Genomic DNA, 12387 nt, shown 5'->3' with positions numbered 1-12387 from the left:
CTCTCAGTTTAGGCAAGTTGAATTTCAATGCCCAATCTTTTGTCCTCCCTAAAGATAAACCGCAGCCACATGTGTCCAGGAATTATGAGGAATGGCTATGGGACGAATGAGTTACTGAAGATGTATACTGACATTTAGTTATTTTCCTCATTTACTTATGAAGTGGCTTAGGCCAGAGCAGTTTACCAAAGAAAAGTTAAAATATTGCACATAAATAAAATAAATGAAAATGTTCAGTGTTTCCTATGGCCATACTTACAGTGAAAATATGAGTTTTTCTGTGATTCCCATCAGAGCTGCTGCAATCACACCTCCAAAGAGAAGAAGGCCTGAGTAGGTGTGGATCGGCATGAGAGCCGCTCGTATAGAAACGGGAGTGATCGGAAGGAGATAGACAACCATACTGACAACAAGCTGGAAAATACAATTTTGGGACATGGTTTAAGTCAATAAATAGCATTATTCAGAATTGCGATCTTAATAGAATAAGTCGGATCCCACATTTTAAAATTATTTAAGTCCCACAGAGTAACATCTGACCATTCAGCATCCACGTTCAACCTTGTCTTTATTGGTCTTTATGAAAGGCTAGATTTTAGCAGTAGGATTTCTACAGTGCTATAGGTTCTTCTAGGTCAGTGGTCTCAAACTGTGGCCCTCCAGATATAGGTTCTTCTAGGTCAGTGGTCTCAAACTGTGGCCCTCCAGATGTTGCAAAACTTCAACTCCCAGCATGCCTGGACAGCTGTTAGCTGTCTGATCATGCTGGTAGTTGAAGTTTTGCAAAATCTGGAGGACCACAGTTTAAGACCCCTGTTATAAATTAAAAGGGTCTTCCGGGATATTTTTTTATTTGACTACGCTACATGGGCTGTTAAGTTAGTGTAGTTCATAATATAGTGTCTGTACCTGTGTTTCATGGTGGTCTTGCAATTCTTCTGTGATTTTTGCCCCTACATTTATTTTTAACATACAAAATGACTGTTGTCTCAGGTTTTCCTAAGGTTCAGTGCGATTGACATTACATCACGTTTTTACTTTAATGAGTGGAACGACCGCTGGGTGGGAAATCATTCTGCAAGATTTGAAAAAGCTGGAGGCACCCTGGTCAGAAAACTCTGGTCTATTACATTGAAGGCAGCACAGGTGTGTTTCAATAGTTGGAGTGGCTGATGTGTGGGAGGAAGAAAAATGACCTCACACTTACAAACAAGAAACTATGGGATTTGTAGTTTGAGAGAACAAACTCCAGCAGGGAATAGCCAGTTCACAAAAAGATAGCCACAGTATTATGGTAATCTCACAACATTTAACCCCAAGTCAATGCTTCGATCTTTCCTAAGCATGTCCATTACTGTCTGGCAGGTACGTACTGAAATCACTTTATGGTGTATAACCCCTTTAATCAGTGAGTCCATACACAATAATAGGGATTATTGTGTATAAAATAGGTGTTTCAGAAGCAGAGAGAAAGCGTAACATACGTTGAGGTATGTATGCAGTAGCTGTCTCGGCACTATATAGAGCTGATATTTTCTAGATCCTTTATAGTGTTTTTTTGCAGAGATTTCTTGTCCAGTATGTATGTCTTGCTGCCCCTTTCCCTTTGTATGCATTACAGTATACAGTTTTCTGCCTTCATGGCTGACACTTTATGCTCTCTGCCCCATATTATCTTTTTTGCCATTGTTTGTGTGTTCTGTCCTCCGCATTTGTCATGTACCATGGCGTCCATCTTATTATATTTATGCATTGTTATATTATGTTTTTATGTAACTATGTATATTGAATAAGGATTGTACTTATGTTGTTGGTGCTCTATTTTCAGTGTTGGTGCTTTATTTTAGTCTTTTTGTACTAGTTACATTTTTGGGATTTTAATACTGTTTCAGAATCCCCAAATTAAGGAAAGAATTCATTTTACTACCATCTAGGGGAAAAAAAAACCTCTGGCAGGCTCCAAATAATAAATAAAGGCAGGGTCACACAGGGTGCATCCGCAGTGTATTTCACGCTGCGGTTGCCCCAAGGGCAGTCACAGGGGGACTGCAGAGAAAGCTCCCGGGTGCGGCCAGGTAACTGTGTGTCCGCTCGTAGCGGCAGATTTCTACAGCTGTAGCCCGCTCTGCAGTCCCTCTTTGACTGCTGTCAGCGCATCTGCAGCATGACAAACGCTGCGGATGCTGCCCGTGTGACCATGCCCTTAGGAAGAATTTTTTTTTTTGGCATGTAGCATAGAAAAAGATCTTAGTTGTCCATGTCCTAAGATGTATTATAAGAGGACAAGACTTAGCACTCATTTTAGTCTCGCACAGTTCAAAGTGTTCAGCAGGTGAGGCTATTCATTGGCTGAACCATTAAACAAGAAAATGCATCCAGTTGTTTTACAATTCTAAAGACTTTGGTCTTCTCCAGTTTGTGACCATAGGTTCCGTAGGTACCTAAAAGGGTACTCCGGTGGGAAAACTATTTTTTTCAAATCAACTGGTGCCAAAAAGTTAAACAGATTTGTAAATTATTTCTAGTTAAATATCTTAAGCCTTCCAGTACTTATCAGCTGCTGTATGCTTCAGAGGAAGTTGTGTAGTTCTTTATAGTCTGGCCACAGTGCTCTCTGCTGACACTTCTGTCTGTGTTAGGAACTGTCCAGAGCAGGAGAGGTTTACTATGGGGATTTGTTCCTGCTCTGGACAGTTCCTGACATGTACAGAGGTGTCAGCAGAGAGCACTGCGGTCAGACTAAAAAGAACTACACAACTTACAAATATGTTTAACTTTCTGGCACCAGTTGATTTGAAAAAAAAAATGTTTTCCACTGGAGTACCCCTTTAAGCTTTCTTCTTTTCTGCATCAAAGGCGCTGCTTGGAGACTCCATCGCAGATTCCATTTAAATAACAGGACAAAAAAAATGCAGCATTTGCTATTTGTTTGTACCGTTAGAACCCTGCAAAATTAGGGACACCGGAAAGAAACATGCCGGACCCTATTAAAGTCAGTGGGGTATCTCAGGATTCATTGGTATCCTTCATGCAGCAGACCATTTGGCTCTGTTCACTCCTCCTGAACGGAATCTGCAGCATAGGCCCAGGACGCAGCCTCTGATGCAGATGTTAACCTTACGTAAATTTTTTACATCTCCACATATGTCAGGTCTGTTTCTAATCATACATGTAATTTAAGGTGGTGAACGCAGACATTGACTTTGAAGCATTGAAATCTAATGATAACTATCTCTAGTCTGTTTTTTTTTTTTTCCATTAACTTACCCCTAAGGAAGAAATGAGGCATCAGTTATGCCATATACTATTCCTAATATAAAATAACTTAGTTCAAGTTCAAAACTTAAAGGGGCCCAGCGGCCAAATCCCCGCGAGCTCAGGGTCGGCACCACTGCGTTCTGAACATGGAAGCTTGAAGCTTCCGTGTTCATAAACATCACGCCCCCTCTATTCATGTCTATGGGAAGGGGCATGATGGCTAGTACATAGCAGTCACATAGACATGAATGGAGGGGGCGTGACAGCTGTGGTCGCTCATCATCCGGCACGGAGCGGAGTTCACTCAGTGCACCGGATGACTGGGGTGATGCGGTGGAGATCGTGGGGGGTCTCAGGGACCACCCCTTGTGATCAGACATCGTATCCCCTATCCTATAGATAGGGGATAAGATGTCTAGGGGCGGAGTACCTCTTTAATGCATCAAGCTGGACAACAGTGTTGAAGCACCAGATCACTGCACCAAAAAGTGAAGGTGTAGACTTATATCCATCAATGTTGTTTAGAGTGGAGGAAGATCAGTTACTGAGAAATATATTTATTTATTCTTTTACTTTATATTAAGGACATGAACCCATCTTACCTGCAAAGCAAAAAGTATGACCACAGTCAGCCCAACCCAGCTGTGCAGACTGTACATGTTAGGAATGTTTTTGGCATTGTGGAAATCAAATACAGCCACCAAAGACACCACCACGAGAATGGTTGCTGTAAGGTGCAGGCCAGCGTGTATGAATTTCATGAGCAGCTTGCTACATCTCCAGGTCCATGGCAGCCTGTATACTATAATTGCTGGAAAGAGAAATAACAATCATTCAGGAATGTGAGGTGTCAGAAGGTCACTATTATATACCGGTTCTAGAGATACAAGAGAATTATATTCATCATAATGAGAATAAGGTTTCCATTTTATGCGCTGCCATAGTTTGGAACTATATAATCCAGTGTTACCCAGCCATGGTGCCCCCCAGCTGCTGCAAAGCCACTTTTGGCAGTCCGGGCATGCTGGGAGTTGTATTATTGCAACAGATAGAGGCATTCTGGTTGGGAAACACTGATGTAATCACTACCATACTGATAAATGATACAGTGAAAATGTATTGTGCCGCTACAATATCTGTGACCTTACCTTGTCTCTTGCCTGCTGATTTTGTACCAGGAAACTCTCTAGGCTTGACCCTTGCTTGTCCTAATGTTGCTTCTGATTCTGATATTGTACTCAGCTGCCCTTTTGGTTTTTTTTAATTTCTAGCTTGTCCCTGGTTAACCCCTTGTCTGATGATTTTGTACCTTATCTACCTTTGTCTTGCCTGTCTGACTCTCATTGATGCCCTGTGCATTTACTCCAGTGTACTGATCATCGGACATCTTATATCCTATTCTTTGGATAGGGGATAAGATGGCTAGGGGCAAGAGACAAGGTCAGGTCACAAGCAGAGGTCAGGTCAAAGATATTGTAGGTAGGGAAAGTGGTTTGGGGCGAGTTGAGATATGCACTGCTCCCTACCTGATGTGGCATTTATATCGGAAAAACAAAGCTTTGACTGCTATAAAGACATATTAAGAGACTGTTCATTACGGAATGTTGAAATTGTTTGGCATAAACAAAAATAAAACTATATTCAAAAGCAAACATTCACTTTAAACTTGACAAACATATTGGCAAAAAAATTCCCCATACAAAGCTGTGCGTATGACTAATAATCGTACTTCTATTGCTTCAGTGCACTTGGAAATGTTTTTCAGGAACAAATAATAACTAACAATTACAATAATACAATGCCTTATTTTGCCAGAAACATTCCTATCCAAACCATATGGACCGCTAACACATACTTCTAAATTGTTTACAACATATGGGGTCTATTGTTTTCCAGTGTAAACAGCATAAGACAATAATTCATAATTGTGTGCAGTGAAAATAAACTTATTTGGGCAGTGGCGTGAACTTTGTGAGAACATTATAGGGGTTAGCCAACTTTTAGTATGTGTATAGCATACCCCAATCATTGTAATAATGAGTTGTATTCTTCTACTGTATATGATACCTTCACTGCTGTGGTTTGACACTGAGGGGCATGGCCATAATGTCATGAGGGGGCGTGGCCGTGACATCACGAGCCTCCGCCCCACACTGACAGTCATCCGTCACGGAGCGAAGTTCGCTCTGTGCACTGGATGATTGGGGTGCTGCAGCTGAGAAAGCAAGGGTCCCCAGCAGTGGAACCCCCATGATCAGACATCTTATTCCCTATCCATGTAACCAAGTCCTGGCTTTTGCCAGAAAAACCAGTTCCAGCTGAGACAGATCTGGGTAAGATTGCAGCAATCACGGCAATGTGCAGTGTTCACGGCAATGTGCATAAAAAAGGCATCTACCATTTTTTGTGACCTCAGTACACCTTATACAAAAAATGTTTTTTTTTGTATATAATTAACTCTTTATGTTTACAGAAAACATAAAAAACTGAACTGTAATGACCTATAAAATTCTATTTCTATGTATAATATTCAGTAAATTTTTTATAAATAAATAAATAAAAACAGAATGCCAAAAAAAATAAAAAAAATTAAAAAAGGTTGCAAATACTTAACCCCTTAAGGACTCAGGGTTTTTCCGTTTTTGCACTTTCGTTTTTTCCTCCTTACCTTTTAAAAATCATAACCCTTTCAATTTTCCACCTAAAAATCCATATTATGGCTTATTTTTTGCGTCGTAGTCATTTTACCCAAAAATGCACGGCAAAACGGAAAAAAAAATCATTGTGCGACAAAATCGAAAAAAAAAAAGCCATTTTGTAACTTTTGGGGGCTTCCGTTTCTACGCAGTGCATATTTCGGTAAAAATTACACCTTATCATTATTCTGTAGGTCCATACGGTTAAAATGATACCCTACTTATATAGGTTTGATTTTGTCGCACTTCTGGAAAAAATCATAACTACATGCAGGAAAATTTATACGTTTAAAAATGTCATCTTCTGACCCCTATAACTTTTTATTTTTCCACGTACAGGGCGGTATGAGGACTCATTTTTTGCGCCGTGATCTGAAGTTTTTATCGGTATGATTTTTGTTTTGATCGGACTTTTTGATCACTTTTTATTCATTTTTTTAATGGTATAAAAAGTGACCAAAATACGCTTTTTTGGACTTTGGAATTTTTTTGCGCGTACGCCATTGACCGTGCGGTTTAATTAATGATATATTTTTATAGTTCGGACATTTACGCACGTGGCGATACCACATATGTTTGTTTATTTATTTTTTTACACTGTTTTATTTTTTTTATGGGAAAATGGGGGTGATTCAAACTTTTATTAGGGAAGGGGTTAAATGACCTTTATTAACACTTTTTTTTTACATTTTTTTTGCAGTGTTATAGGTCCCATAGGGACCTATAACACTGCCCACACTGATCTCCTATGCTGATCACTGGCGTGTATTAACACGCCTGTGATCAGCATTATCGGCGCTTGACTGCTCATGCCTGGATCTCAGGCACGGAGCAGTCATTCGTCGATCGGACACCGAGGAGGCAGGTAAGGGCCCTCCTGGTGTCCGGTCAGCTGTTGGGGACGCCGCGATTTCACAGCGGCGGTCCCGAACAGCCCGACTGAGCAGCCGGGATTCTTTCAGTTTCACTTTAGAAGCGGCGGTCAGCTTTGACCGCCGCTTCTAAAGGGTTAATACCGCACATCGCCGCGATCGGCAATGTGTGATATTAGCCGCGGGTCCCGGCCGTTGATGAGCGCCGGGACCGAAGCGATATGATGCAGGTCCTGCGTCATTAAGGGGTTAAAAATGGCGTCAATAAAAATTTTCAGTTCTGCTGACACTTGATGCCCGTATCAGGAACTGTCCGGAGCAGGAGAAAACCCCCATTGCGAACCTATGCTGCTCTGGAAAGTTCCTGACGCAGAAAGAGGTGTCAGCAGAGAGCACTGTGGACAAGACAAAAAAGAAATTCAAAAAGAAAACTATTTCCTCTGTAGCATACAGCCACTAAAAAGTACTGGAAGGGTAAAGATTTTTTAATAGAAGTAATTTACAAATCTGTTTAACTTTCTGGCACCAGTTGATTAAATAAAAATGTTTTCCACCGGAGTACCCCTTTAAACGTGGCAACACAATTTTTTTGAAAAAAAAAAAAAACTCTACTGGGTTTTTAAGTCACCACATAAATTTAAAATGCAAAAAATTAATTAGATAATCAAACTTTTTTCCTCAGCCACAGCTACAGTGAGGTTCAGGTGTGCTGTGGTGTTGTGTGCTCAAAGGAAAGGCCTAGCTCAAATCTACTAGTGTTGAGCGGCATAGGCCATATTCGAATTCGCGAATATTCGCGAATATATGGACGAATATTCGTCATATATTCGCGAATATTCGCATATTCGTTATATCCTCGTTTTATTTTCGCATATGCGAAAGTTCGCATACGCGAAAATTAACGCATGTGAAAATTTGCACATGCAAAATTAGCACCCGCGACAATTCGCATATGCGAAAATGAGCATATGTTAATTTTCGCATATGCGAACTTTCGCACGACAGTCTCACACAGTAGTTTTACAGCCTTCTTTACACCACACAAGCTGGAAGCAGAGAGGGATGATCACTGTGATGTGTACTGTGAAGAAAAAAAAAAAAAAAAAAACGAATATTCGTAATTACGAATATATAGCGCTATATTCGCGAAATTCGCGAATTCGCGAATATGCGATATTCGCGAATAATATTCGAATTGCGAATATTCGCGAGCAACACTAAAATCTACTACTACTGGTGATTCTGCAAGGAACTCCCGTACGGTGGAAGTTTATGCCCGGGTGGAGAAGGCTTTAATACCTTGACAGAACCCTACCTACCAGGATTCATCCACCTGTCTTACAAGTCAGCATATATCCGTTTGATGAAAGCACCACGAGTCCCAGCAAGACAACAGGGCACCCAAGAGGTTATGCTGCATTCTCTCCCCCACAACCTGCTGTTGGTGTAATACCATCTGCACACAGCTCCGTAAAGACAGTTATCCGTAACCTGACGTCGGTGTGTTCATTTACTCCCTGTGTTTGGCCCAGGAGAAGCTGTCTCCAACCTCGCACTGTGTATAGGACAACGGTGCCCTGGTGTCACGAAGTGATAAGATATTTCTCCTAACACCCCTGTGGCACCACATACATCCCTGCAGAGGATATTTCAGAGGGTACAGAGGAAAAAAACTAGCTGACTCATGACTACTCAACAACTAAATAACTTCCTGACCTCATCGCATGACGTCTTATCTCACTTATTCATGTGAGCTTGGAATACATTTTTCTCCCTCTAATGAACTTGAAACTTTTCCAGGAATAACAAAAACCAAATGTCTTTTTCTGTTTATTTCATAAGTCAAATATGGAAACAATGAGAGGGATATGACTGTGTTCTGCAAGCATAAAATCTATGATGTGGAAGCGACACTGACAGAATTACATAAGTGATTCAACCACAATGATTTATCCTGTTATTTAGATCTTAATGCTCTTTTCAACAAAAAGTTCTTAACATATGACCAATATTATCAGAACTTGAAGATCTTAATGGGGTACTCCGATGCAGAATTTAAAGACAGATCTTCTATTTTTGCAGAATCGGAAAGCAGACTTTCTGCTGCGGAATTCTGCTGCAACAAAAATTCTGCCGTGTGAATGGGACAGTGGAATCCCCATTCAGTTCTATTGTGCAGGATTTCCAATCAGAATTTTTCCAGCAGATTCTGCTTGGAATTTTCGCAGTGTGAACATAGAATAAGATGGCATGTTTATGGGCTCTCATTAGGCCTCCATTCTAACCCCTTGCCCCCTGTGACTGTTAAGGATGCTGATGTGTAGGTAATGAAGTGCCCTTCCAGTGGTCTGACCTAGGTTGTTTTCCCAACCTACCTCAATTCCAGAGTTATGAAAATTTATAGTCAAATCCTCATCTGATGACATAGGTTGGAGACCCAATCTGATTATTTGTACTTTATGCTCCAAGTCCAGGATTTAGACAAATACCACATAGAATCATAACATTTTTTAGCTTTTATGTTTCTTCTCTGTACATTTGATATATTTTCTTTATTTTTGTAACTCTTATGAACTGTACCTTTTCATATAATACCTAAAACTTTACTAGTTTTGCCTTGTTGCCCTAAAGAATCCCTAAATATTTCCAGGTATTTTCTATGAAAGCCACTGAAGATAGCCAAGCACTCTACTTGGCTATCACCGGCGGCTCCCACAGAGAATGAATGGAGCAGCAGTGTGCATGCCCAGCCTGCCACTCCACTACTACAGGTCCCATTCTCAAAATGGCGGAGTACCTAGTGGTTGGACTCCATGCGGGACAGACGTGGCACTGTTTTTGAAAGAAATTAGCTCTTGTTGTCTATTGTCTATTTCTGTATAACCCTTTTAATACTAAAACAGTAGGCAGTAAATTTCTAAACCTTTTTTAGTGGTTGCTGTGGGAAGCCAACATTTTTTAACGCTACACTAACGCAGTGGATTTGGAACTCGGTATCAGGAAAAAAAGACTTCTAGTCACTAGAAAGATATATTAAGAAGTTAATGGGGGAGATTTATCAAAGGATTTAGACTGGTTTTTCCTGTCTAAATTTGTCGCACAGAAAGTCGCAGTCTAAATATGAGCGACTTTTCTGCGAATTTTGCTGTAGAGGATTTTAAGAACATGATGCATGCAAGTCTATTTTAGACGGAAATGCATTGGAAAATGCATTGGTGCTGAATTTATCAAGTGCGACTTTTGTGCGACAAGTCGCATCTGCCCAAAATACGCTGAAAAGTCAGACCATGTTGGAGCAGGTCTAAATGCAGTTTAAGCTGTAGACCCTGAAGTCTGAGCACAGAATTTATCAAGGGCTGTGAGACCTTTGATAAATTAGGAGCACAATAGACAGGAGACTACCACATACGCTGGTCTATAAGCATACCCAGAATAGACTAGATTAGGAAATGTCCCCCAATGAGTCAGAAATATGGACCCCTTTTGATATAATGATAAATGGTTAAGATTTAATTGAATAGAAAATGATATTCCTACGGCACTGTGAATGGGTTGGAACACCGGTCCCTGGATTAGGCAAATACTTTGCAGGTACAATGACGGTGGTGCTCTGGTTTCAAGACAAGTCCATTCGAATGAGAAAAAGGAAAACCGGCCACTCATCATGTTCGTCTTCTGATTTTATTGCATAAAATATTCACTTACAAACATAGGGGAGAGGGAAGGAGCGGGGGGGGGGGGGGGTACAAGTGGCAACAAGCTCCGTTTCGCACTAAATGAAGTGCTTCTTCCGGCCATGGCCGGAAGAAGCACTTCATTTAGTGCGAAACGGAGCTTGTGGCCACTTGTACCCCCCACTCCTTCCCTCTCCCCTATGTTTGTAGGTGAGTATTTTATGCAATAAATTCAGAAGACAAACAAGATGAGTGGCCGGTTTTCCTTTTTCTGGTTTTCCTTTTTCTCATTCGAATGTGGTTAAGATTTAATGTTAACATTTCTATGTAGTAAGAAAGCAGTGAGGCCTGCTGCTGCTGCCTTTATATGTCTCATCTGCAGATAACACCATATAAATCTGTCAGACAGCCATAAATAATACCAGGGCTCCTATCCATTGTATGTACAATCCTTCCACTAGAGGAGCTCACTATGGTTTTACTGATGAAACTTTTAGGTGCACACTCTGGAGTTTGTTATTCCACATGTCTTTTCCATATCCGGTGTTCCGAATATGTAGCAATAAAGACCCAAATGACTTCTTAGCAAAACAACTGAAGGGCAGATTTATTATAGATGTCACTGTGATCGGATCAATCTTGTATAAAAACTAACTGCAATCCCTGCAGCATATTGTATCTAATGTTTTATAGTTCATTTATAATGCCTCTAAAATGACTGACAGATATACCGTAATACAGATACCGGCTGGCATTAATCATTGTGTGTACACCTTTTTTCAGTCTACATTTGGCTCTATTTTGGCGCTAGTGTCTTTTTTGCGCCTTTTTGTTTACATCATTTTGCTGATTTTGAGTAACAATCCACAGATTTCGAGACTGTCAAATGGTGCAAAAAAGGCGCAAGGCCACAAAAAAAAAGTCTTTAAACTACACCAGCCCAGACTTAGCTTAGCTTTTTGGTGTATGTGAAGAGTGAAGTTTCAGAAGATGTGACCTGCACAAAATTAATGAAATGCCCTGTGACCATTTAATACATTTGATGCTCCTACACATTACAGAGCACACAAAAAAGGTGTAGAAAAATGCTTCACTTACACCTACAATGATAAATGCTACCCCCCCCCCCCCCCCCCCAATCTTCAGTCCTGACAGGTCAAGTATGTACGGCAGAGAACAAAGACTGGTGCAGCAATAGGATAAACACCTGTGGTATGAATGCGAGTAGTAGTTCCTCAGCCTGTCACAGTCTCTGTAGTTTTTGGCACACAACGGCTTAATAGGAAAATCTGGCATTCCTTAGGCTGGGGCAGTGAGAGGGGAGGGTGGGCTTCACATGGTTGGTATATGGCAATGATTCCCCCAAGGCACACCCTGTTAAAGCATACCTGTCAGATATCCCCCCCCCCCAAAAAAAAAAAAAACTGTTATAAAGTTGCTCAGTATCTCATTCTGATCATGTAAATATATGTACGTATATTTTTATGTGTCTATGACCTATATTTCTCTCATAATTAGCTTTATTTCTGAATTACCTTCATGTTGTCGACTAGAAGCAAGGGGGCGGGTCCCTTTCTTCTCAGCTGATAACCACTCCCCCTTCTCTCCCTCACTCTCCTCAGTCACTGGTCTCAGGAGTGAGCATCTGTAACCCTTTCCTTTCTGGTTATATGCTATACGCACTGTGTGCTTACAGCTTTTGCAAAACTACAGCCCCCAGCATGCCCACACATCCTTTGAGTTGTAGTTTTGCAACCGCTGGAGGCATATGATTGGTAAAACTCTGATTTGCAGCAGTGTTTCTGCAGGCTGTGTTCCTCCTACTGTTGCAAAACTACAACTCCTAGCATGACCACACATCATTTGGCTGTGCAGGCATGCTGGGAG

General features: G+C 40.9%; 1 protein-coding gene across 1 annotated transcript in view; it reads right to left on the bottom strand.

Moving 5' to 3' along the window:
- Positions 1-12387, bottom strand: part of LOC130283966 (plasma membrane ascorbate-dependent reductase CYBRD1) — a 35191-nt gene that overhangs the window by 3956 nt on the left and 18848 nt on the right. Inside the window, exons 2-3 of the mRNA XM_056533779.1 lie at positions 3861-4069; positions 260-414 (exon numbers count right to left, since the gene is read on the bottom strand). Coding sequence (XP_056389754.1) covers positions 260-414; positions 3861-4069 — 364 coding nt within the window. The remainder of the gene's footprint in view (positions 1-259; positions 415-3860; positions 4070-12387) is intronic.

This window comes from Hyla sarda, chromosome 8 (genome assembly GCF_029499605.1).
Source record: "Hyla sarda isolate aHylSar1 chromosome 8, aHylSar1.hap1, whole genome shotgun sequence".
Classification (NCBI taxonomy): domain Eukaryota; kingdom Metazoa; phylum Chordata; class Amphibia; order Anura; family Hylidae; genus Hyla; species Hyla sarda.
Note: the sequence above shows the minus strand (reverse complement) of the source record. Positions and strands in the feature narration are given on the sequence as shown.